The sequence below is a fragment of the Elgaria multicarinata genome, chromosome 16 (genome assembly GCF_023053635.1).
Source record: "Elgaria multicarinata webbii isolate HBS135686 ecotype San Diego chromosome 16, rElgMul1.1.pri, whole genome shotgun sequence".
Lineage (NCBI taxonomy): Eukaryota > Metazoa > Chordata > Lepidosauria > Squamata > Anguidae > Elgaria > Elgaria multicarinata.
In genome coordinates this window covers 8,909,035-8,935,981 of record NC_086186.1, presented here as the reverse complement: position 1 = coordinate 8,935,981, position 26,947 = coordinate 8,909,035, and the positions used below count along the sequence as shown (strand labels likewise).

Genomic DNA, 26,947 nt, shown 5'->3' with positions numbered 1-26,947 from the left:
GGCGCCATGGGCTTTACCTTAGTCATAAAATAATTTAGCTACGAGCCCCCATTTAGAGAATTGTTTTAGCAGGCAGCAAGTTACTCATCAACGAAATTAGGTTGGAAATGTGAGAGAGACTTTAATAGCAATATGAAATTCTGCAGTGGTCATTTACAAAACAAATGTTAGATGTGTTGATAGGGGTCACAGAAGCCCTGAGCTTCCTGACTACAGAAGGAGAACTTCCCTCCTTTTTCTTGGAACAGTGGTTGGTGATTGATCATGCTTCGGGTGGGGGTCTAACAGCCTGTTGTTCTTTTACAGATGGCTTATTGAATAATGACTATTTCCCACAGTAAACGACAACTTATATGACAGTGCTGTATTTTTTATTATTATTTTTACTTCTAGGATATCTCATCATTTCTAGCTTCAAACCGTTATGAAAAAGCTGCCACGTTCTTTCATACCCATCTGCCTCAAGGACGAATTGGAAGCGACATTTTGGTCTACAAAAGGAATCAAAGGCATTTTTGAAGATGGAGTCAGGTAACCGTGCAAGTTGGAGATGTGTAAAGATCACGTGCAGCTGATGAGGCACAACTAAGGGGTAGAGCCTAAATCCTATCCCTTTTCGGGCAGAAGCAAGTCTGGCTGAATTTAGTGGCAGCCTCAAACACTTTCCATTTGCTGTAGGGACACGCACCCATCACGAGCAGAACATGGTCAGCATTGTGAAGGCCGCCTTCTGTGCAAAGACATCAACCTTACTCAGAGTATGTACAGCTGTGCAAACCTTTTATAAATAAAATATTTGTTTTCCAACCAGGTTTTTATTTTATTTTACAATTTGCCCAATGTGCAAGAAAATGCAAGCCAGCAAGCTGATGAGAAAGCAGCGGACACCGCACACCAGCAGGGTTCCACCCAGCACCGACACAAGAATTAAGTAAAGTTATGAAACAGACACACTTCTGAAACCGCTTGAGATGAAATTAGTACATCATCATAAGACCGTTAAGCCTGTATTCTAATGCCAAACAAGTGCAACGCAGCTTATTTTACAAACACACACAAGCTACCATTTACCCTGCTTATTTATTGCAATAGTAGACCTGCACGCAAATTACTGTTTCCCAAGAAGGCTGCAGATGGAGAAGCTGAGCTGATGCTTTGTGGGAATTTTGGGGCGGGGGGAGAGAGAGAGGATGTTGTTGGAAAAGGGGACACATGCACTTGATTGAAGAGCTTGAGCCAGTTCATCATCCACGCTTCTGAAGCATCCTCTGCTGGGATCCAGGCAATGACAACAGTCATTCAGTACTTTGGATCAAAGGGCAGCTGGCCCACTTCTATCTCCAGATTGGCCATGTGCCTCCCATTGGTGCGCCCCTGTTTGTGCCATCTGCCTTCTCGCTTGTAGCGCTGTTGGTGCTTTGGAGCATGTCTTTCTTGTGGAGGACTCTGAGTGTGCGCGAAAGAAGCCCTCTTCGCAGGGTGGCTGAAAGGGAAGGCAGGGCGGCAGTTAGTGCGCTTCAAACTCTACGGCATGAGAGGCTCCAGGTCAGGAGTGGAGGCCCGTGCCCCAAACGTTTAACTCACCCCTAAAGCTACAACCTCTCTATCGGTTTCAAAGGACCCCAATTAACCCAAGAAAGGGGAGCCAGTTACTTTTGGCATATAAGGGGGAAAACTCTTCATGCTGCAGTGCTTAACCCACAGAAAAGAAACTAGTAGAAATCAGCAACGCCTCTAATGGAACTCATGCCCTTCTCCTGGGAGAGAGTTGCCATAACCACCACTTTCCCGGAGGCCTTTCCCGGATGCCCACTGCTAGGAAAAACAGCCCCGGTGTAGTTCAGTGGTGTACACAAAGGGCTTAGGCTGGGGAAGGTTGCTGAGCAGCTTTCTTCACAAGTCAAATAAGCCTAGTATCAATTATTGGCAGCGTTTCTGCACTCACCTGGGTCCATGTTGAGGTGAGGGATCATAATGAAAGTAGTATCTGTAGATGTATTTATCCAAGTCTTTAAATGCTCCGTCACTGTTCCGCTGGTACTCTTTCATGTCTTCAAGGTAATCTTTAATGTCATTCACAAAGTCCGTGAACAGCATTTGGTCATGTATGAAGACCCCGTTGTGGAAAAACTGATCAACGAAAACCTTCAATTCTCTCCAGTGATGGAAGTTGTCTACTTCTTGCTGCAGATACTTGTGCATTAACTGATTGAATTCATCTGCCCGAATAGGGTCCAGTACTTTGTCAAAGAGGCTCACAAACTCTTGATGGGCACAGTCAAAAATGCCCGAGCAACCCTTGAGAACAGTGTGATGTTTTCTGGTACCCATGGGGCCCTTGGGGCATGCCTGTGAGGGGGGATCCTTGGGAAAGTGCAGAGGGTCAGGATGCTCTTTGGACCGTCGTCTGTCGCTGAAGTCTCTCTGGCTGCCAGGGGCTTTGCTGTGCGGACCATCATGGGAACTGTCTGCCTGATAAACCACTTTTCCTTTTCTGTTCGTCTCATGTCTTCTGTCCCCATATTTCTTCTTCTTCTCTCTTTCAAAGATATTTTTGGTTGTGTCCTTGAAGTTTCTGAAGGTGGACTTCACGGAATCTGAGAATTTCCTCAAGTTCTCTTTCACAGCTTCTTTGGCCTGCTTAATCTTCTCCTTGTGGTGTCTTACGAATTCCTTCGTAGAATTCTTCATGGCATCAAACGTTTCTTTAACGGAGCCAAAAAACGTGGCTTTCTGCTTCTTTTTGGCTTTACTTGTCCCTTTCCCAGTCGGCGTCTGTGTTTTTTCCTCTTGCTTTTCAGCATGGTCCTTAACTTCAACGTACAGCTTCTCCCATAAGTCAGAGCGCTGCTGCTCAAAGCTGAGCTTCTTTTCCAGCTCTGTCAGCCTTCCCCGCAAAGCTTCTATTTCTTGGTTCTCCTGCAAGCCATCACCGGCACCTGCCTCCACAGGCGCCTGCTGAGAACTTAACTTCTCCAGTTCTTTCCTGAGAGCCGCCGTCAGCTGCCGCTCCTTGTCCAGTTCCCTTCTCAGCATCTGTGCTTCTGCCAACAAAGTCTCCTTCTGTTTCGTAAAATCCTGCATCCTGTGCTTTTCCTCTTCCAAATGGGCTTTCAGTTTTTGGTTTTCAGCGACCACTGAGGGTGATTCTTGGCCAGGTCCTTTATTCTCCAGGTGTCTTATTTGTTCTCTCAGCTTCCTCAGTTCTTCTTGCAACAACGCTAACACTTTCTCCTCCCTCTCTAAAGATTCTCTCAAGTGCTGGTTTTCCGAAGCGAGGTGATGCTTCTGAGATGCAAAGGATTTCTTCTCCATCTCCGTTGTAAGCAAGCATGTCGCCAGGCCTTCCTTTAGAGACTGATCAGAGAGAAAAAGGACACAAACACATGAGAAGGATAAACAAACGTTCCTATATTCAGAAACATGGTGGGATGGGAAATTATTAGTATTATTTATTTATATAGCACCAACAATGTACTTGGTGCTGTACACAATATACAAATAAAACAGCAATACCCTACCCTAGAGGCTTACAGTCTAAAATCACATTAGAACATATGAAGGGGGGAAAGGGGTTACACAAAACAGAAATAAGGGAATAATCATAGCAAAGAGAACAGTAAATCAGGCTAAAATACCAAAAGCTTTGGAAAACAGATGAGTTTTCAAATGCGTTTTAAAATCTAAGATGGAACTTGTAGTTCATAGATGCTCTGGGAGACCATTCCAAGCAAACGGGGCAGCCAGAGAGAGCGGGTGAAGCCGGGCAAGAGAGATAGAAACTCTTGGGCAGGAGAAGCAACATAGCATTTAAAGAACGGAGGGTACAAGGGGGATGGTAGAGTGAAATGAGAGGAGAGATAAGAAGACACAAGACCATGGCACGCTTTAAATGTCAGCAGAACGTTTAAACAACAGCAGAACCCATTGTACAGATAGGTAAATATGATTAGCAAGTAGCAGCTGTTCCACTTTCTAGACCGCCTTTTCCCGGGGGTGGAGGGCGGGAGGAGAAAGCGGCGCCTGGGCCGTCGGCCACCATAAAGCTTGAGAAGAGCCCTCCACTTTCAGCACTGGCCAGGAGGAGGAGCGTGTCCTAGTGGCAAGTGATGCTATTGCAATAAAGTGGGGAGGGGGGGCAGGAAGCCTCCTGGACCAAACATACAGGTCGACCCACAGAAGGCCATGTGAATCAGCGGAGACTGTGTGTGTGTGTGTGGAAGCGGGAATTGGCATGACCCACGCTTGCTATCAAGTCATCCTGACAATGTCTCCGGTTTAAGAGGCAGATATAATGCCACCTTCTACCCCCAGGGGTGGTGGGTTTTCCAAGTGCAAAATCTTGTGGACGCACACACATGTACGTTGTACTGGCAGAAGCCCTTGCTATGTGAGTTCAATTGGAAACATGCACTTTGCTGTGCTTTCTCTTAGAAGGCCTGGATCTAAGGTGAGCAACCATGCTGGTGCTCAAGCAAAAGCACCCGACCATATTGCTGTGCCTTGCCTGAGGATGGCTTGCAGGTAAGAACATAAGAAGAGCCCTGATGCTGGATCAGACCGAGGGTCCATCTAGTCCAGCACTCTGTTCACACAGTGGCCAACCAGCCATCGGCCAGGGATGAACAAGCAGGACATGGTGCAACAGCACCCTCCCACCCATGTTCCCCAGCAACTGGGGCACACAGGCTTACAACCATCAGGGCTAGTAGCCATTGATAGCCTTCGCCTCCAGGAATTTATCCAACCCCCTTTTAAACACAGCCAAATTGGTGGCCATCACTACATCTTGTGGCAGTGAGTTCCATCATTTAACTATGCGCTGTGTGAAGAAGTACTCCCTTTTGTCTGTCCTGGATCTCCCACAAATCAGTTTCATGGGATGTGTCCCCCCGGTTCTAGTATTTTGAGAGGGAGAAAAATGTCTCCCTGTCCACATTCTCCACACCATGCATCTATCCTGTCTCCCCTTAGCCTCCTCTTCTCCAAGCTAAACAATCCCAGTTGTCGTAATATTCCCTCGTAGGGGAGATGCTCCAGGCCCTGAATCATTTTAGTTGCCCTTTTCTGCACTTTTTCCAGCTCCTATAATATCCTTTTTTAGGTGCGGTGACCAGATCTGTACACGGTACTCTGTGTGGTCGCACCATAGGTTTCTGTCTGTTTGCGGTAGCAAAAGCAGCGAAGCCTTGCAATAGAAACAGACATAAAAATTGGGAAGCCGCAGATAGAGGATGTGCTGACCTTCCTCTGAGCATACCGGGAAGTTCGCCCTTACCTTACATTGTGCTTTCATTCCTTGATCTTGTTGGCACTGAATAAGATTATCCTTCATATCACTCAGTTCATCTTCATGAGTCTTCTCAACAAGTTGCTGCCGTTTTTGGATCTGAACAGTACCTTGAAACAGAAAATTTTCTCTTTTATCTGACAAGAAAAATTGGAAAATAGGAGCTTAACATCGGCCGTGGCTCTTTTTTTTTCTTTTTTCTTCAGTACATTAGTGCAGACGGAGAGACACAGTTGTTCACAACAGCTCAACAGACATGCTTTTGCCTTTAACAAAAAAAAAAAGCTATCAAAGGATGTATGCTTTACAGTTTACAAAGAAAAAGAAATAGCGAACACTTTGATCCACTGTTAAAAGAAACAGGCTGCACGGGATGAGAGCACCCACAAAACGAGGAAGCAATTCCTGGATACATTTGCACATGGTTAACTTGTATTGACAGAACAGCAAAATCGGAGGGACAACTCTAGGTTAGGCCTTCCTGAAAAACCCCATTACACTAATCATAGGAACTTGGAAGAACAAAACCTGAAACCTCTATCCTTCTATGAAAAGTTTTAGTTTGGGAATGGAACCTCTGTGAATAGTAGAATACAGAGGTGGCAATGAAAGTTCTGCACCACGCAGTTTGGGTTAAGGGAGAATGCTCACACGTTGTGGTGATGACACAAGAGAGGGAGCGGGTTCCACAGCAGCTGCAAAATTCTCCAAGCACAGACAGCTTGCAAAGATTGCAGAGATGCTACTTGCTAATCGTATTTACCAGCCCAGGAGAAGGAAGTCTTTCCCAAGGCACGATTGCCCATAGAAAAAGGCAGAGGCTGCTGTTTAAACACACCAGCACGCTGAGATGTTCTATCAGGTGCAGGAGCACAGTCCCGATGCAGTGCATTTTCTTCCACAGTGGAAAAAGGCTGATTTGATTCTCCTTTACAAACACCAACAGCTGTCGCCAGTAGGGCAAGGAAACTTCCCGCCCCGAGTCTGGATGCTTCGCAATAGCAATTCAGTCCTGGAGTCAAGGTGCGAATTCTGCCGTGGAAATCTACAAGCCACTTTTCCCAATGCAGAAGCCGATTTGCCAAGGTGGGGCATCCCAGGGAAAACAGCATTCACCCACAGTAAAAAAGAAAGAAGCATGCAGGGGGCGGGGGCGGGCAGGCTTAAAGCAAATATAGCCTCAAATTCACAGCAACCCATTTCAATAAAGCCTCTTACCGTCAAACTTCCCTGAGGACCAAATAAAGGATACGTGTAAGTTCTGCTCAAAAATCATCATACCAAAATGTCTGCTAACTCCAAACCAGAATCAGGTACTGTCATTAGCGTCTAATCTCTTTTGTACACACCCGTTAAAAACACGGCATTAGGGAAACAGATTCCGCCCCGCAAAATGCAGGTCCCCAACCCAAGGTGCTTAGCACAGAGGCCTTTTTGGGAGGGGGTGGCTGGGTTCCTTTACACATGACCTGCCAGTCAACAATAATAATAATTATAATTATAATTATAATTATAATTTATTTATTTATTTGTTACCCGCCTCTCCCTCTGGATCGAGGCGGGGTACAACACAAAAACACCATAAAATACATACAACTAATTCAAACGTTTAAAACCAGTGCATCATTAAAAGCAGCACACCATTAAAAAAAGGCACCTTAAAATTCAAGTGGGTAGGCCTGCTGGAAGAGATCAGTCTTTATGGCTTTCTTAAATTCTGGAAGACTGCTAAGTTGACGAATCTCTCCCAGCAAGCCATTCCACAAACTGGGAGCGGCACAAGAAAAGTTGTCAGCCTTGCTGGGTAATAGTTGTCAGCCTTGTTTTTGTTGGCTGGAGTAAATTCTTCCCAGAGGACCTGAGTGTGCAGGGCGGATTGTACGGGAGAAGGCGATCCCGCAGGTAGCCTGGACCAAACCATGTAGGCCTGATCTCTTCCGGCAGGCCTACCCAGTTTGGTTAAAGAGGAAAGCTATGGTGGCTGGTTTGAGAGCTAATTTTGCCACACGCAAACACACGCCAGGTATGTAAGGAGGTGTCTGTGGGACGACTGGAACCACAGGCCGCTCATCCTGCCTGGGAGCTTCAGCAAAGACGAGGCAGGAAGAGGGTCCCCTCCACGGGGTGGGGCACAGCCCCTGTCAAGCGTCCCCCCACTCCACCCTGCTGTAAGCAGATATGTCTCTGGATAAAGGGAGAGAGGGGAGTCCAGCACTTGTGCCCCCCCCACCAAGACCTACTTATTTATTTATTTATTTATTTAGAATATTTATATACCGCTCCCCATTGAAAAATTTCGGAGCGGTGTACAAGATAAAATGGGGGAAAAAACCCAGAATAAAACAGTTAAAACAAAATTTTAAAGAAGCAAAAACAGAGATTCAAGGCTGCATATTAAGGAAAGACTTGACAAGCTCCCTCCGCCCTGCAAACAGCTATACAAAACGGCAACAGTGTAATCCTTGGGAATTGCTGGGGGCAGGAAAGAGATGAATCTGTCCTTGTTATTAAAACAGCTCTGTTTGGAGGGCAGAGGTTTAGACAACAGGCCTCCGTTACAGTCTTCCAATCTGGGATTGTAAGAATCACTTCTCTTTCCATCTGACTCAGCCGTATCCCACTTTTCCTCCCAAACATTCAGGGCTGCATACGCAGGGTTAACCCGCAGGAAGGCTGTGAGGGGGGAAGAGGCAAAGAGATGGTGACTGGCCCCAGATCACATCCTACATGCTGACCATTGCACCGGAGGTGCCTTGCCGGGTTTCCCTTCTACGTGAGAGGAAGAAGGCTCCCACTCGGGAACCGGGGCCTGGCCTGTTCTCCGCTCCTCGCAATGGCTTTCCCAGGGCTTGAGCACAGCAGCAGCCCCACCACTCCCAGGCCCAAAGGGAGCAGCAGTTCCACGTGAACCTCAACCGCAATGGCAGGCTGAGCCAGCTACAATCTCCCCCTGTGCAGTCCAGCTGGTCTTTGTGCCCTCGAAGACCCACCCATAAAGGAGCACGGGAGAGCCAAACAGCAGCAGAAAAAGGCACATGAGACTGGAAATGTGGCTCACCGTTTTCATGCGTTTCGCTTGTCCTTTTAAAAAAATAAAAACAAAACACCTAGAGTGGGGGGGGGGGGCAGCCCAGTGCATCAGGTGAGACACTAACAAGGAAAGGTCATGTTTGCAGCGACAGTGTAGATAAAGCTCCCTTCAGGCACTCACCATAAAAGTGCCCAAAGCCCATGCTGATGGCGATCACCAATGCCAGGATAACGCATCGATTTAGGCCGCCGCTGAGCTGGCGCTTGTGCGACTGATCTCTGACCTGCTCGATTTCTTGTTCACGAGGCGGCACATCCTCCGACTCGGAACTCGAGACGAGCCTCTTCTTCGCACGACGCCGCCGCAGGGCAGGACTAGAGTGATGGCTGGTTTCATCGCTGCTGGATTCTCCACCGCTCGGCTGAGGAGGCGGAAAGACTGAAAAGCAAAACACAAGCCCCAGTCATGAACAGAGGAGGGTTTCTCTTATCCGCTCATCCCTTCTCAGAGGGGCAATTCTAGATTTCTGACAGCAGTACAAACAATTCTGCATGCTAATCCCAATCTGGAGGCTTTAAAGGCTAGCTACCTAATAAACCTTGTTTTCCAGAGCACAAAGGCCATGTCCCCCAAGGCTCTGAAGAAGCATGAATCCAGAACTTGAGGGAATTCCACCACGTCCCTGTCACACGGCGCACAAGCAGCAGCGACCTTGCTTCATGTTGGGTTTCCCCTCTGCCTACAGTATATGGCTTGGCTCTTTCGCTCAAGTCACAGGGCCTTAGCTGCTTTGCAGGTTCCTTGCTGTGGGACTCTAGATTATGATCTGGATTATTTGGGTAGTAAAAGCTGTAGTGGAGAGCAGAGGGCTGACTCTACTCCCAACAATTGACCCATATGCTATGCTCAGCAACCAAGGCGCTGCCCTCCTCCGAGGAAAGCTCGGAAGGTGGCAACAAGAGAATGAGGGCCTTCTCAGTGGTGGCCCCTCAGTTATGGAATGATCTCCCTGACGAGGCCCACCTGTTATCTTCTCAGCGCCAGGTTAATACTGCCCTTTTCTGTCAGGCATTTGGCAGCATACAAAGAGTTTTCAATTAGGTTGTGTATCATTTTGAGCTGATATTTAGCAAATTGCTTTTAGATATATGTTCCCTTTGTGTTATCTATTTACATAGATTTATGCAAACGCTTTTCTTTTTTGCGCTTTGGATCATGCGCTTTGTTTTTAATTTTTGTGAACCGCCCAGAGAGCTTCAGCTATGGGGTGATGTAGAAATATAATAAACGAAATGAAATGAATGACTGAAGAGTCCCTTGATCCCTTCAAGCTACATTTCAACTGAAAAAGACTGCATTGGACACAAAGACAAATTCAACATCTGTTCATGCAGCACATTCAGGGGTTAGTTCATTCCACCATCCAGTGTTATCTGGACAACTAAGCATAACTTCAAACATTTGAAACAGCAGCTAAAATCTGCCTGGCTCTACTTTAGGAGCAGCTGGTCTAGCAAAACGAAAAGTCAACCAGTCCCCTGCCCAGCGAAGTTGTTAGCTTCCCAGAGCATTACAAGGCAAAATCTTCTGAGCTGGTGCTACACAAGTGCTGGGGGAGAAAGCAAAGGAGGGTGGGGGAGAAGGTGTCCCATTTTCTCATGCTAATAGTTAACAACAACCAATAAGAGGCTGATTATCAGAAGCAGCCTCTAGTAAGCGTGGAGCCGTTGGCACTGTTGCTTGTATTAGCCAGAGCCAGGAAAGGTCCTCTAGAGCACAACAAAACCTCTCACTTCAGCACCACAGTTGAGCCCCTCTGGACCTGCCGTATACAACAGTGCCCGTCCAAGGCTGCCATCTACTGGCGCCTAAAGAGAAAGCCGAGAAGTGGCTCAGAGGGGGAAGGGGGCACGGCCATATGCAGGGTCTCTTTGAGCCCCTGCAAGGAGAGACAGAGCAAGCAGAGGAGGCTGTGCTGCAGCTGCAGGATGGGGGGGGGAGCCCTCCTTCCTGCCCCAGGCAGCATCCTAAGGGGCTTTTATCTAGCACTGCGTGCATGTGAAACATGACTGCAAGCTCAAAGGAAGGCTGTTCACACTCAGGAGCATAACCCTTGGGCAACTGTGCACACAAACATGAAAAAACAGTAAGTCAGAGACAAAAGGAACAGTGTTGACAATCCCGCATACTAGAATTAGAACAGTAATATGTTATAATCCACAGAGACTATTACAGATTATTACATTTTATTTTGTTTCTGAATTAGTGTTGACTTGCTTGCACCTTCCATTGTCTCTGAAGAATTTGCAGGTGCAAAATGCATTGCAATCCCCCCCACCCCGCCACCAAGAAACTATTTTCTTAGCCCCAGTTGAGGTTTCCTCCTCCTCTCTCGCTCCCCCTGCACCACCAATGCCCTCTTATTTTTTGTTCTTCAAGAAGCCTAAGCAATCGCATAAAAGTACACATGCTCGACACTGCTTTTTCCGCCAACACTGCAAGCCACAGTTCACACCAGGCACAAAAGAGTTCAGTGTAGCCACCCTCCCCCAACCAAGGGAAGCGGCCGGCCACTCGCCCGCTCAGTTGCTTACCCCATCGACTTACACACTGTGGGATCTTCCATAGCTCCTCCAACCAACTGGCTTTTGTATATGAAACAGAAGGAAGAGATTTTAACCCCTGACCATGAAGAAAATACAACTAAGGACCCTAACACAACTTGGACGATTTGGGCAGGGGAATGGACTATTTGTTACACCTCGATCACAGCTACTGAATTTGATGTTAGGATTTCTTCAGACTTTGGAGGCTTCTCTTCTGATTATTATGAGGATGTATGTGAATTTAGGCTAGTAGTTTTGAACCTCCTGGCCCATAAGAGTGGCTGTCCCTAGGTCCTTGACTCCCCCAGATTCACTTTGGGGTATGGACAAGTTTTGAAGAACCTGAACAACGACGCTCTTCCATGTCTGCAGCCCCATAACAATCTTTGACCTGCTCCTATTCAGACCCCCCCTCTCTTTGTGTGGAATTTAAATGTTAGACATAAATAAGACACACACACCCAAATCACAGGTTATGGCTTGTAGTCATTACTATACTCTATTAAGAAAGGACTTGAGGCAGTACACCAGCCTCTGCTGTTGGGATAGTCTGAGAGAGAGAGAGAGAGAGAGAGAAGACAAAGTGAGAGACACTCAAGCAAAATGCTACTGCTGTCTCCCTTACAGCATCACCTATAACACAATCATTTTCAATTCTAAGAAACTGAATGTCGTTTGCTCTCAGGTGCTTCTGCAAAATGGTGTCCCTGGGCACCCCCAAAAATTTATTATTATTTTGTGTTAATTTTCGTGAAACAGGTAAATAATTTAAAGAGCGTGTATATCAGTAAAGACTGTTCCAGGACCTATTTTTCCCCCGTGTAATAATCTCTTTGAGAAAAGAAGCAACTACTGGACATTGCCAAAACTTATGTTTAAAAGAAGCATTAGCTGTATTGCACTGGCAGCAATTAGTTGAATGAAACAATCCCTTATTAAAGAGATGTTGCGGTGTCCAATAGACACAAAGCAAACGCTTTTACTAAGACACAGCCTAAGACCCATAGGTGGGAAAGGCAGACGTCAAGTGCCGGCCCACTGATTAGGCATTTTGTGGTGGTGCCCACAGCAGTATCTCAAATTCCCAAAGGCACCCACTCGTCCAAAAAGTTTGGATGCCCCCTATCTTGGATGCTGAACAAGCAAGATTTAGGGGAGGTCATTCTACCATCCAAAATTATTTTATTTTAAAACAAGCAATTTCTAAATTTGCAGAGATTAGAAAAGGTAGTCTATCTGCAAAGGTTATAGACCAGAAAGCAGATCTGGACTCACTCAACGAAGAAGAGTTATGATCCAGGATGAACAGGTTAAATATTAACTCCCAACTCCTGTTCTCCAAAAGAGCACAACACTCATACTTGGGCAAAGGTGAAAACAGTGAACAGTTCCAATTTTTCTAACACCTTTCCCCACTAACAGAGAAGTCAAACAAGACTTTGGCATCCTTTCTGTTGAATTCTCTTCAAGCGCATTTGCGAACCGTGACGTTGATCACAATTTTTAAATCTTATTTGAAAACATTTCTTTTCTCAAAAGCTTATAATCTGTAGTGTGACGATACTAGTTTTTATTATTTGTTTTATTGTCCCCCCATGCTGGTTGGCCTTTCCCCTCCCTGTTTGTTTGTTACTGTGATTTTAGAATGTCAGCCATATGGCAGGGAGTTTTGCATTCTGTTTTATTTTGTTCTGTACAGCACCATGAAAATTGATGGCGCTATATAAATATTAATAATAATATTAATAAATTGTAATATGCATGACATGACAGGGGTGATGTTTTGCAAGAGGATTTTCATTTTCCCAAGATAAATGCTTGCACACCTCCTGTTATTGTTCTTATGTCCAGGTAAGAGACTTATTTGACAGAGTGGACGGCAGCTTCAAAAGCCACTTCAGCACACACACTCCAGTACTGAACCTCTTATACAGTATTTGGCCAGGAGCACACCACAGACAAATAGGTGCTGGAGGGAAACCTAGGAGAGGAATGAACTCCTCCTTAATGAGGCTTTGTGTTTTCAGACTCTAGCGAGGGGCATCATGGCCTTCCATAGGGCTAACCTGATTAAGCACAGAGCCACAGGAATTAAACGCCTGATCAAGCAGTAGTTTCTCCAGCTATTAAAATGTATGGCATTGGACCCAGGCAATGTATGGAGTAATGACTGGGGGAAACGAAATCCTGGCTGCCCAAAAAACTCATTGTCTTAAGCTGAACGGCGCAAGGACAAAGGTCAAAGTCCTGGCACATGTTTAAGGACCTGTGAGTTCAACTCATTCACAAAGTGGACTTCAGACAGCACACTAAACCATGGTTAGCTCGCAAAACTTTTTGCAGCAAATGGTTAATGAGTGTGTTAAAACCATGGTTATGTAACTACCATGGTTAGGAATGGTTCACATGATACGCAAAGCCATAATGTTTAGCTCAAAATGCTTAACCACCATGGCTTAGCGTGTCATCTGAACAGGGTCAGGGTCATATGGTACTAACTCACTGCTAGCTCTCTCCCTGGCCACTCCAGGAGCTGATGAACTCTACATACCTGTTTCTGGCTGACAAAAGGTGTACTGGCTGCTGGTGGAAGAGCCCATGTTAAAGTCCTCAGAGATATGGACGTCGTCCTCCACAGGCACAGCATCTTCTTGGCTTCCAATTTCTTCCACCTTCGGGGTCTCAAGTGTCACAATGTCAGAATCATCACTAATTGCCTCCACACAGGAACTTTCATCTGGCAATTTTTCTTTCTTGTCCTTGGATGCAATGTTAAAGGATGAGCATTACACCAAAGATAGCATTTTACTAACAAACAGTTTGCAAAGGTTTAAAAAAAAGAAACTGAATTTGTATCTCATGAATGTGATGGGAGCTTTTTCTTCCTGGTGCACAACCAGGAAGAAAAAGTTATTGCTTTTTCAAAAGTGGTTTAGTTTAAAAATAAAAACAACCATCCAACATTTCTCATACATTTAAAGTTATAAACCGTATTGGTAAAATGAAGATTAGCAAATGTTACAGCCTCAGAGCGGCTGGGCTGTTGGCTTTCCCTTTCTCGCCCCGCCCCAGAGGTGATAACTCTCTCCCCTCTAGCTCCAAAAGTCTCCCAGGTACAGTCTCCTTTGAATGTCTGCCACCTCTCCCACATTTCATCTTAAGACTTTCAGATTTCACGACTTCAACATTGCCAGCCCCCGTTTCTCTCCGCTCGCCTTCTTTTTGTAACATCTTGCCTGAAGAGATCTGGAGATCTCGAAAACTTGGACATTTTTGGTGACATCTGAGTTAGTATTGCCCTAATATGGAAGTCAGAAGTCATTATTTATAGAATGCACTCTAGCTGAAGTCAGGTACTATCTTGCTATGATGGTAAAGGAATTGATCTGATGTTATCTGAGGAGGATTCAAGTGAGGCTAAAGACCCTCTTTTAGCCCACCTCTCTGCCTCTATTTGTGAACCGAAGTCCTCAGACCATTTTGTACCAGAAGGAGATGTAAGTTGTAAAGTATGCGGATGTGGCTTTACAGTGGATTAGTAAACCATTTTGCTGTGAGATTTTGAAACCCAGTAAGACTCCTGTTAACATTTTTTGCACATATGTTAGCATCATGAATCAAATGACTCAACTGTACATACTGGTACCAGAACATCACCTCCATCTCAAATCTAGTTATTCCTTTTATTTATATAAAAATCCTGCACCTATATTTTTATAAGATCCCTGCTTATGAGCTTCTCATAGACTTCATGGTTGGCCATTGTGGGAATAGAATGGAAGACGAGATAGGCCTTTGGCACACATAACTCTTCTTATATTAATAATTCTACCCTGCCTTTCTAATCCATACACATCATTCAAAGCAGCTTACAACAATTCAAATCACAATACCATCCCAGAGCAACAACATCAACAGAATACAGTTAAAACGGCCAGTTATTGTACTGCCCCTATACAAATCTATGGTGCGACCACACTAAGGAACTGTGTACAGTTCTGGTCACCACACTTAAAAAAGGATATTATAGAGCTGGAAAAAGGGCAGAAAAGGGCAGTTAAAATGATTAAGGGGCTGTAGATTCTCCCCTACGAGGGAAGGTTACATCAACTGGGATTGTTTAGCTTGGAGAAGAGGAGGCTCAGGGGAGACAGGATAGAGGTGTACAAAATTATGCATGGTGTGGAGAATGTGGATAGGGAGACATTTTTCTCCCTCTCTCAAAATACTAGAACCCGGGGTCATCCCATGAAACTGATTGGTGGGAGATCCAGGACAAATAAAAGGGAGTACTTCTTCACACAGTTAAATGATGGAACTCACTACCACAAGATGTAGTGATGGCCACCAATCTGGATGGCTTTAAAAGAGGGTTGGATAAATTCCTGGAGGCGAAGGCTATCCATGGCTACTAGCCCTGATGGTTGTGTGCGATCTCCAGTATTCGAGGCAATAAGCTTGTGTGCACCAGTTGCTGAGGAACATGGGCGGGAGGGTGCTGTTGCACCATGTCCTGCTTGTTCATCCCTGGCCGGTGGCTGGTTGGCCACTGTGTGAACAGAGTGCTGGACTAGATGGTGTAAGGGTAAGGTGAGGGTTAATCGGACCTTGGGACTGGCATGTTTTTTAATGTATGAATTTTATGGTTTTTTTATGGTTCTTTAGGAGGGGAGATAAGAACCAGGCAGCTGCGTGAGGGGGAGCAGACCGGAGCCAGGCTGATTGTAACTGTCTTGTGTCCTTGAGTGATTAACCATCCCGGGCTGAAGTGTGAAGAAACTCCACACATCAAAGCCGAAGGGAGGGGGGAAAAGTAGAAAAAAGAATAGTATAAAGACCCCCCTGTGACGGGAACAGGGAGGCGTCGGCTGAGGCTGGTCTGGGTGACGTATGACTTTGTAGATTAGTTTGCAGCTTGCTTGTGCTGGGTTCTTACACTTTTATGCATGTTTTATTAAGTTTTATTCTGCTATCCCATGTATCCTTGCCCTTTTCCAAATAAATGGTCTTAAACCTCATTTGTGTGAGCTGTGAGTGTCTGGCCCGGGGATCCCTGCTAAATCCAGTCGAGAAGCCAGCTGGGTGCGGGGCGCTCTTCCTTTACAGAGGGGCCCTTGGTCTGATCCAGCAGGGCACTTCCTATGTTCTTAAAATAGTTTGAGTATCAGCGTTTGACAATGCTGACACCCCTCAGCACTACAATTTTAAATCTCATGGTCTTACTCTTTCTCCAAAACTTAAAAGTCTACGTGACATCCTGGTTCAAAGAACATTGCCACTAGAAAGGTGAAAACTGGGGATATCCCAGATGCTACAATTTTACCCCACACTCCCAGGTTGTCAACACAGCAGGTATTTGGGGCCTGATCATTCTCCTTCATCCACACAACTCCTTCCAAAGAGTATCTCTGTGTGGATTTGCACAATCCCATGCTAATCCTCCACTCCTACCCACCAATCAGGTTCTTCAGCATTTCGGTGCTTTGTTGAATTGCCACTTACCTCAGGCTTCACGGTCTCAGAGATAGAGTGGCTTTGATCAACTACTGATGACACATCACCTTGGCCAAATTCAACTGTAAAAACAAACATTGGAACATGTACAAGATAAACATTAAACACACAATTGCCCACTGTTTCACATGTGTGAGCACATGATGTGTGTGTGTGTACTCTCACATCATACAGATTAATGCACAGTTTTCCACTGTGAACAATAAACTTCAGAGGTGGAGGTGGGTAGAGAAGGAATTAAGTTTATGTATTATTATTTTTTAAAAAAATTAAACTGGACAAGGACACCGTTGTTTGAGGAAGACTGCAGAAAGACAAGGAAGGAGGCTATCTCTCACAAACTAATGCACACAAGGAGTGACGTTCTTGGGATTGTTACACACACACGAACACACACACACATACACTGATTCTTCAAGATGAACCCCTGTTCAATATTTCAACAGACATTCCATCCATTCTACAGTCAGCTTTATAATGGTTCAGAAACCTATACGGTAAGGTCCCCTGCCCTCAATAAGCAAGCATAGAATTGTGGCCTCAGACACAGGACTCTGCAAAGAATGCTCTTTGGGGATGCTTTCGACACTCAGTCGTACTGGGATGCCCCAGGACCTTGCTTAGTTTTGGATGCTCGTTAAATTACATCCCCTAAGATCATCCTCAGATGCCCTGCTGACAGCGATTGAATCTGGGACCTTCTGCAAAGCAGGAGCTGAGCCTTGGAGCTACGGCCATTTCCCCTTCACTGGTGTTACTTAAACAGAGGACGATAGTCAGGGGTGAAGCATTTATTTCATTTCTTAAACCACCCAATAGCCAAAGCTCTCTGGGTGGTTCACAAAAATTAAAACCACAAGGTACGGCAGCACACTATAGCTGCATGGTGAATTAAAGATCCACCACTGGACGTGCGTGCGTACGTGCATGGGGGCTAGATGCTCTCCTTTCCAACTCCATGATTCGGGTGTGGGTGTGGGTGGCACCTTTTTGCCCCAGGCCTTACCTTGCAAGTCAGCCGGCTGCTCTTCCTGCTCATCTTCTTGTAGGAGAGATGGAGACTCTTCTGAGGCCAGCTCCACAGATCCACTCGCGCCCTCAGGTTCAGATGCCACCGCTTCGATATCAGAGCCCTGGGGGGAAAAGGAAGACCCTGCCCATGAAACTGGAGGCGGTTGCAAGGACAGAACCTAAGCTGGCAAATTGAAACGGCCACAGGCCAGGAATTTCCGTTCACAGGGTACCACAAGAAACACATAAATGACACCTGCAAAGAACGTGGCCCACCGCATCTCAACCCAGGCCTCTGATCTGGCTCTGCCTGCTTCAAATGAACCTTAATTCCAGCAGCAGAAACAGAGGAAGCTTTACACCAGCTCAGCCCTTCAGTCCAGTTTGGTCTTCAGTGACTAGCAGGTGCTCTCTAGGACCACAGGCAGAGAAAAGTCTTTCCAGCCCATCTAGAGATGCCCAGGACTGAACCTGGGAGACGCTGGATGCAAAGCAGGAGCGCTGTCTCCGTCAAGGGACAGCATTGGGTGCCACGGCTGATGCAGCCGTTACCCCATTCTCAGAGAAACCTGTCTGCATGCGTAAAGGTGCTGCCTCACTTCCTAACAGAATAGGGAGTGATGCAAAGACATCTTGCACAGCCTCAACATAAACATTTTAGAGGAAGGAGGAGCACCTCTACTAACATAAGTTTGGAGAACCATCCTCTCAGGCAGCATCACAATGCTACTTCTGAGCACCTGAAAGCAGGGTCCTGAGCTGGAAGGGTTTTGGTTTTTTTAACAAGTGGAACTGGGAAAGTAAACGTGGCCACCCTGCCCTTCTGAGACCCCAGAACATCTGTTTCCCCAGCCATGAGTTCTGCTCTATCCTGGCTTCAATCTTTTTTTTTAATCATGAAACGTTATTTTATTTCGAGAAAAAGGTTATCAAAATAAAGGCAACAAAAAAGAACATGTATAACAATAAGATCACTGAAGAAACTGAGGAATTCACGAATTATAAGTCTTAGCCTATAACCGATATAGTTTCTGGCTTCAGTGTTATGATGCCAACTGCACCTGTTCTGCCTCCAGATGCAAACTGTTTTGGCCTCGCTCTGGTCTCTTGAGCTACTGGCATAATTGAAGCGGCAGCTGAGACAAGAGAGGCCTCGTGTCTTAGGAGGGCTACAAAATGCTCCTGAACTACACCTTGACGAAAGAGCATCATGTTGCTTGGGGCAGCTCCTGAACTCAGTGCCCACTCTGGGTGCATTTGGTTTTGAAGAGGGGGCAGCTCAGAAAAACCAGAGGAGGCGGCAGATAAAAATGCCATGTTTTTTCCCTGGCACTTCCCTCATGAGTACTAGGCAAAGAGCTTGGCCAAACCTGTCAAGGATTTTGACTAAATATTAACAGCAAAGCTCAACTACGCTGGCAATAACCAGCCCCGCTCTGCCTATTATGTTAAGTTACTGCCTTTAATTGAATCAGATTCAGATGCCTTAACTAAAAACTGGTTATTACCTGGAAATAGAACAGGGTGCCAGCAGCACAAGACCAGAGGGCTGAAAAGCAAAAGATGGCGACTGTCTTTTCTCTACACCCAGGGTGGGTGGGGAACCTGCTGCCCTGCAGAGGTTGTGGATGCCAGCTCCCATCAGCCCCAGCCAGCATGACCAATGAGTGGGGTGATGGGAGTTGGAGTCCAGCAACATCTGCAGACCTAGGAGCTCCTCCGCCCAGCTTGACACCATGCCCTGAATCGGACAGTGGTAAGAATAAATAAACAAACAAATCACTTTCTCTGCGATCTTGTGTACTTCCAGTGCATTTTGTGCTGCTTTGCTCTTTCCTAAGGAGTCCACTGTCAGAGCAACTGCAGGAAACTTGAGGGAAGAGTGTGAGAGGTTTCAGGGGTGGGGTGGCTTAAAATGTCCAGGTGTAAAGTACCTCATGATTGATGACTGTCCAGCCACAAGATGAATCGCTGTCACTGGAATTTTCTGACATTTTCTATGGAGCTGAAAAGGGGAAAGAAACAGACATGTTACGTGAGGGTATTATAGCTCTGAGCCGAAGATAAGGTCTGATGCACTGTGATTCAAGCCAATTGGCTATTAAATGGGGATCTATATGACGGCTAGAATTCAAACACAACTATATTGTGCTGGGGAACATGGGCAGGAGAGTGCTGTTGCACCATGTCCTGCTTGTTCATCCCTGGATGATGGCTGTTTGGCTGCTGTGTGAACAGAGCGCTGGACTAGATGCACCCTGGGTCTGATCCGGCATCAGGGCACTTCTTATGTTCGTATATTTGGAACGAGGAAACCCTAACTCTTCACTACTAACCTAGAAACAGCCAGTGAAGAGTATCCGGAGCATCACAGAATTGGGAGAGAGGGCCCCCACTTTGGGCTGTAACGCTAGGACACCCACACACCCAGCCTCTGTTCAATTAACACGATCCAGGCTACAATGTGTCACAAGCTGAAAGGACAGGATGCTCTTACAGCAAACACTCTCCATGGCTTCAGCACACCAGCCAAACAGCCCAAAGGGGAAGGCAAAATACTCCAACCATCACCTCTCATCAGAGAAAATTCTTTCTAAATATGGCTATCCGCCATACCCTGAACATGAGGCAATCCCACCCACCAAGTCAGCCCCATGGGAGTTAAGTTAGGGAGAAGGGGGAGGCCTCAACCACTGAAGCAGTCCCACAGGACTCGGCTCATCTCTTTGCTCATCATCAAACTCAGCCACAGCACGTGTGTGTCTGTCTACAAGAAGAGAGATGGGATTGAGGCTGTAACTCTGTATTCCTCTCTCCACTGGCTTCTCTTCTCTACACCTGGTCCACCTTTTAGCTCGTCCTTCTTGCAGAGAGGGAATCAAGGCTGTTCCAGGCATGGCTCGTCAGTAGGTTGTTCAAGGGTGCTGAGACTTTGCTACTCCTACCAGAAATGCTTCGCCCGATATATCTGCCCCAAACCTTGCCTTCTTTGCAGCTGCATCACATAAATAACACATAGGCATTCTGCGGTCAACCACTTCCCCAGTTCACTTTCCTCCTTGGTTGTTTGCAGCCAATAACAGCAGCCCCAGAAAACAGGACCTAATGCTAGGTACTGCTGATCCTCATTCTGTTACTCCTTCAGTTCACAAGATTATCCAAGTCCCTGAGGAACAATGTCTCCCTGTATTAACGAGGCTTCCTTGTTCGGTACTATGTGCAAACATTGTACATGCCTTCTCCCTCTCCCGTACCATCAGGAAAAATACAGAACCCAAGAGACTCTCAGAGTAATCCTGGAATGACTCTTTTTTGCAAGATCCTTCTGTCTTATTTATTTCATGTTTCTATGCTGCTTTTTCACAAGAAAGATGCAAAAGAGCCCACCGTTTAAATTTAAAAAAGCAGTAGCAATAAAAACCCAGCCTGGAATTACTTGGGGCTCTTTCCTTTCCTTTCTTGGATTCAGGCAGAATATTTGCTATTCCAAAATTCATCTACAGCTCAGTGCTAAAAGCTTTATTTCATGGATCAGGCTTTACAGTCTACTCAAGTGGAGAGTATCTGTCCTCACCCCATGTAGTGCAAACCTATGCATGCTTTGCTTACTCCCAGGTATTTGTACATAGGATTGCAGCCTCCTTCAAACTTTAAACTTCTCCTTCCAATCAATAGTCTTAGTGAAGCAAAATAGTTACTGAGTGATAAAGACAAAGTGGTACAGCTATTTTTGTGCTACCTTATAAAAACAGACATAGATATTTTATAGTAACACAAGAGCCATTATGTACTGTTGATGTTGCATAGAGTGGCTGCTCCTGACCTCTGTATATTTGGGGGGAGGGGGAACTCCTGCTTCTGAATATCCACTTCACTGGTTGTATACAACAAGGAAGAACTTATTCCAGGTGGCTAGCTATGGAAGTCACTCCCTTTTTTAAAAGAGATATGTGCAGGGGGAGGGAGCCTGGTAGCTCTCATAGAAATATATGCGACGCTGTCATAATGATAAAACATCAAGGAAACAAAGCCCTATGAAGAGAGACTAAAACAACTGGGCATGTTTAGCCTGGAGAAGAGAAGATTGAGGGGAGACATGAAAGCACTCTACAAATACTTAAAAGGGTGTCACACAGAGGAGGGCCAGGATCTCTTCTCGATCCTCCCAGAGTGCAGGACACGGAATAACGGGCTCAAGTTACAGGACATCAGGAAAAACTTCCTGACTGTTAGAGCAGTATGACAATGGAACCAGTTACCTCGGGAGGTTGTGGGGTCTCCCACACTAGAGGCATTCAAGAGGCAGCTGGACAACCATCTGTCAAGTATGCTTTAGGGGTGGATTCCTGCACTGAGCAGGGTGTTGGACTCGATGGCCTTAGAGGCACTATTCTATGATTCTATGAAACACTAATTTTTATAGATTGTTTTACCTCGTTATTTTATGCTGCTTCAGTTTCGTAATATAAATTATAAATGTTTCATACTTTTAATAGGAAAGTTGTTAGCCACCTTAGACTTTTTGTAAGAAAGGTGAGGTAATAATCTTATAAAGAAAAAAATGTCAACCTGTCCGACTGTGTCCCTGATTAGGTCTTCATTTCTGGGCTTTTTTCCAAGGGGGGGGCATCACACCATCTGTCCAGAGAGCATAGGGAATACTGGCCTTTCCTGAATAGTGTTAGAACATAAGAAGGGCCCTGCTGGATCAGACCAAGGGACCATTCAGCTTTCTGGTCACACAGGAGCCAACCAGCTGCCCATGGGAAAACCACAAGCAGGACATGAGTGCAACAACACCCTTCCTGGTGTACATAGGCTGACTGCCTCTGTTACTGGAGGTAATATATAGCAATCAGGACTAGTTGCCACTGATAGCCTTTTCCTCTATGAATTCGTCCAATCCCCTTTTAAAGCCATCACTACATCTTGTGGTAGCGGATATCACAGTTTAACTGTGTGCTGTGTGAAGAAGTCTTTCCTTTGATCTGTCCTGAATCTCCCACAAATCCGCTTTGTGGGATGACCCCAGATTCTAGTTTTATGTGAAAGGGAGAAAAATGTCTCTCTGTCCACTTTCTCCACACCAGACATAACTTTGTACACCTCTACCATGTCTTCCCTTAACTTTTTTGTACACCTCTACGTCTCCCCTCACTCCCCTTTTCTCTAACCTAAACGCTCCCAGATGTTACAATGTTACCTCATAGGAGTTGCTCCAGGCTACTTGATCATTTTAATTGCTCTTTTCAGTACTTTCTCCAACTCTACCATATCCCTTTCTCTGAACAATGACCAGAACTGTACACAGTATTCCAAGGGTGGACATGAACGACATAAATCGGTATAGGAGCAATATGATCGTGTCAGCTTTACTTTCTACTCCTTTTCTAATTATGCCTAACATGGATTTTGCCTTTTTCACAGCCAGCACCCAAGGGGTTAGCATTTCCATGGAGCCGGCCACCACAACCCAAGGCCCCTTTCTTGGTCAGCCACTTTTAGGTCAGAATCCCATCAGTGTTTATGTGAAGTTGCGAAGTTACACCTACTCACAAGTAGCTGTTGTCATAAATCCTCTGCATGCCCCACACCAGGAACCCCAGGTCTCTACAGGAGCTGAGGGGGTGGGGGTGTGCAGGTGCTCTGCAGAGTCCAAGCGGCCACGGCCCTTGAGCAGCTGGCTTCGGAGAGCTGAACAAACACAGACTTGTTGGTCCTGCCAAACGGAGCGTGAACTCATGACGCTCTTGGCCCAGTTACCGACGTGGCCCCTCGCCCAAAGGGGCCCCTCGCCCGAAGAAACGAGGCCTAGGGAGGGAAGGTAGGCTGGGCTGCTAGCCCGGGCGGGCCTCGATCCCTCAGCAGCCCCGCGAGTTCCGGACACTCAGGTGGCTCCGTCCGTCTCTCAGGCACAAGCCGGCCCTCCAAGACGTTTCCCTCCGGCTGCCAGACCGAGTGGGCGGCGGCTCCCTCCCTCCGCGTCTCGGGCCCTCCTGACCAGGCCTACCTGAGCGGGTCTTTGCTGGGCAGCTGAGGAGGAAGGGCGCGGCCCCGTCGAAGCGGGCTTGGGCGGCGGTCGTCACCCTGCAAGCAGGCAAGCTCCCCACTCCCTCCCTCCTTCTCCCCCGGCAGCCGTTTCCTGCCCCAAAACAACAAACAAGCAGCCGGAAAGGTGACGCCGGTACGCCTGCGCATTCCCGCTGGGGCCCGATGCACGCTGGGAAGCGTAGTCCGCCTCTGCCCGACGTTGCGGCAGGGCTGGGCGCGCCGGCACTACAGGCCCCAGGGAGGAGCGGGGCCGGCGCCTGCGCGGGCGGGGCGACGAAGCGTCAACAAAGCAGGCACGGAGGGAGGATGCTGAGGCAGTTGCCATGGTGACGTCGACAGCTGGCAGCGGCAGCAGCAGCCTCCATCGCCTCCGAGTCACCTCCCGCCGGTAAGGCCTGCTCGCCTTGATGCTTAACCCGTCATTCTTTAAGGCGCCATGAAAGGGGGTAGGATCTGGGCCACTGGATGAGCTCCCGAGCCCACTCCTTCCATGGGGCAGGGGGAAAGCCGACCCTGGCCGAACTAGGGGTTGGGTGCCTTCCCGGCTCTCCCTCCGCTCCGTCGTAAGGCGCCTTTTGCTAGCGCTGCTTTTTTAAAAAAGACATCTTTGACATTCTTTGTTACACTATTTTTAAAAAAATAAAAATAAAAATGAGAAGAATAAGATAATTGGGAATGTTTACATCACTTTGGAGGTTCTGCACTTAACCCCCACCCAAGTTCTCCTGAACTATTCCAAATGAATTGCACTTGCCATGTCATTGGATCGCCTGTGCTTGCAGCATCAGACGAGTCCTTATTGAACTGTAATGGTTAGCCTGTCAGATGAGGACAGAGAGAGAGCCAGGCTCACATCCCCACTCAGCCACAAACTTCCCCGGCTGACTTTGGTCCACTTGCTATCTCTCAGCCTAACCTACCTCACAGGGTTGTTGTGAGGATAAAGTAGGAAGGGGCAGATGCTGTATTCTACCTTGAGCTCCTTGAAAGAAAGGTAGGATATAAAGGTATTAAGATAAAAACATAGGGTTGGTAAGAACATCAGAAGAACTGTGCTGGATCAAACCAAGGGCTTATCCAGGCCAGCATTCTGTTTGCACAGTGGCCAACTAAATGCCCCAAAGGGAAGCCCACAATTAGGACATGAGCACAACAGCATCCTCCCACTAGTGTTTCCCAGCTTTATACTGTTAGTTTTACCCTACCCTGTGCCTGTTTACCCTACCCTGTGCCTGTTTGCATTCTCTTCCCCTCCTTATTGTTTTACCATGATTTAATTAGAATGTAAGCCTAAGCAGCAGGGTCTTGCTATTTACTGTTTTACTGTTTTACTCTGTACAGCACCATGTACATTGATGGTGCTATATAAATAAATAATAATAATAACAATAATAACTGCTATAAATAGGCATACCATGATACTGGAGGTAATATACAGCCATCATGGCTAATAGCCATTGATAAGTAATTCTAGGGTTGGAAAACAGCCTGCCAACAGCATAAATAATACTCTCATATGCTATTGAGCAGTTACCTTACCGGACTTAGGAAACGTGCTTTGCGTTAACATGAGCCTTTCAGTTAGATTAATTTAAGTGGGAGTTTTACAAGTTCACTCTGACAAGTCATAAAATAGAAATTGAACACTTATTTATGCATGTTGCAGAGCAGATCATTTTGTGGGAGCATAGAGGCTGCCACTTGTGCTTAAGGAAAGCAATCATCAGCGTGACACACACCACAGCCAATCCCACTATCTCCGCTCAGAAATCCTGTTGAATTCAGTAGAATTTATCTCTCTCACGTGTACCCTTAGAAGCGCAGGTGTGGTTTTTAAAAAGTGAACAAACCATCTTTAAAGCTAGAATTCAGTATTTCATTAACTACTAATCTCTTAAGGCATATATCTTTCATATATTTATTTTACACAGGAACTGAGAGTAACTTCAGAGGAGAAAATGCTACCAACACCTACTGCAAACAACACAGCAGCCTCATCCCAGTGGCTTCCTTGTGTGAACCCAGGCAATCCGGTGTTTTCTTGTATGCTGGATTCAAAGACTCTCACCACCAGCAATTTCTTAACAAAGCCCAAGCCTTTGCTCTACAAAACAACATCAAGTGAATACGGTGCTATACCGCCTACCTCACAAATGGTCCCCTGCAGATTTTTTCCAAAGGACAACTCCTTTACAAATCATTTGTTCACTTGTGGGCTGACACAATTTAACAGTATTAACACTGGCATTGACAGAAGCAAAGTTTATGATCACCCAGATATTCAGAATACTCTGTAAAATGTACTAGCATATGTATGTTTATCAATTAAAACAATAAAGCGTTTAAGAAGTTCCTGTTTGGCTTTTCTGCTTAACAGTCTAATACCAAAGCATCTTACTAGAAAGTAAATCTGATTTCAATTTGTCCTTAGCAGTAAAGATAAGTGATTCAGCATTTCTTTTTGAAACTGCTAACAAACAAAATGATGATATCTTTCTTTCATACAATGGAATTACAAGGCTTAGTTTTCACTGAAAATAGTAGAGTTGTATCTGACAACAGGTGGGACTTGCATGATCAAATAAATGCATTTTCTAGATTCACACACACAGTAACTTCAGATCAAAAAGTAAACTCAAAGAATCTCCAGGTTTAAAGCAAGAACAGGCAAGCCAGTATGTTTTGGACTACAACTCCCATAATTACTTTCCATGCTGACTTGGGTTTATTATGTGAGTTGTAGGCCAAAACATTTGGAGGGTACCAGATCTCCTATTCCTTGTTCAAGTCTAACTTTCCCTGCCACAATATCTTTTTAAACATGCAGGGCAGCCTCCCCAGGGCCACCTTTAGTATGGAGAAGCACTCAGTTTTTGTGAGCTCCTAGTTGCCAGCTGAATGCCCCTGCAGAGACGTTTCTTTGCCACCTTCGTGAGAACCTGACTGATGGGGTGACTGACTTGATGACCCCTGGCATCTAGAAGTCTTCCTTCCACCAACTTAAGATCTTGAGTTATTTGTTGTTGTTTTCCCTTCTGGAACATCAGGAATTATCTAAAGGGAAAATATTGTAAAGGGTGGACTTTTACCTCAACACATTTCCTTTTGATGTTTACTAAGAACATAAGATGACCCATGCTGCATCATACCAAGGGTCCATGTCCATCATTCTGTTCACAGTGGCCAACCAGCTGCCAGTGTGAAACCCACAAGCAGAATGAGTGCACAGCACCTTCCTGCCAATGTTCTCCAGCAACTGGTCTCCACCAGAAGGACGTCTTTTGCTTCTCCCCACTAGACTGAGGAGTGCTTCACATATCATGTTTTCCATACACAGTTTTGCATCATGTCCTTTCAGCCTTATAATTATGCAACTATACCAAAAAGAAAAACATTATATTAATAGTGGTTTGCAGAAGGCCCTGGCCTAGTAGTCCAAGAAAG

At 46.0% G+C, this 26,947-nt stretch overlaps 3 protein-coding genes across 9 annotated transcripts in view; 2 read left to right on the top strand and 1 right to left on the bottom strand.

The window, feature by feature from the left end:
• PIGB (phosphatidylinositol glycan anchor biosynthesis class B) overlaps positions 1 to 26,947 on the top strand; it is a 301,093-nt gene that overhangs the window by 9,366 nt on the left and 264,780 nt on the right. Inside the window, exon 12 of one of the 2 annotated variants that reach the window (XM_063142835.1) lies at positions 394 to 525. In XM_063142835.1, coding sequence (XP_062998905.1) covers positions 394 to 519 — 126 coding nt within the window. In that variant the 3' untranslated portion in view covers positions 520 to 525. Of the gene's footprint in view, positions 1 to 393; positions 808 to 26,947 lie in introns of those variants that run through there. The other variant, XM_063142834.1, reaches the window with a different exon arrangement.
• Positions 796 to 23,589, bottom strand: CCPG1 (cell cycle progression 1). 6 transcript variants are annotated; one of them, XM_063142821.1, is made up of 10 exons: positions 23,463 to 23,589; positions 19,387 to 19,457; positions 17,448 to 17,574; positions 16,430 to 16,503; positions 13,479 to 13,686; positions 10,916 to 10,966; positions 8,502 to 8,759; positions 5,279 to 5,427; positions 1,946 to 3,357; positions 796 to 1,483 (listed from the first exon to the last, which is right to left on the bottom strand). In XM_063142821.1, the coding sequence occupies exons 2-10, from the start codon at positions 19,444 to 19,446 to the stop codon at positions 1,300 to 1,302; spliced, it is 2,523 nt and encodes an 840-aa protein (XP_062998891.1). In that variant the 5' UTR covers positions 19,447 to 19,457; positions 23,463 to 23,589; the 3' UTR covers positions 796 to 1,299. The 6 variants fall into 6 exon arrangements, with proteins under 6 accessions (XP_062998891.1, XP_062998893.1, XP_062998895.1 ...); XM_063142823.1 differs by having other exon boundaries at positions 1,946 to 3,348; XM_063142825.1 differs by having other exon boundaries at positions 5,279 to 5,400.
• On the top strand, positions 24,468 to 25,801 carry PIERCE2 (piercer of microtubule wall 2). The gene is made up of 2 exons (XM_063142362.1): positions 24,468 to 24,497; positions 25,435 to 25,801. Exon 2 carries the CDS (start codon positions 25,462 to 25,464, stop codon positions 25,798 to 25,800), a length of 339 nt encoding a protein of 112 aa, XP_062998432.1. The 5' UTR covers positions 24,468 to 24,497; positions 25,435 to 25,461; the 3' UTR covers position 25,801.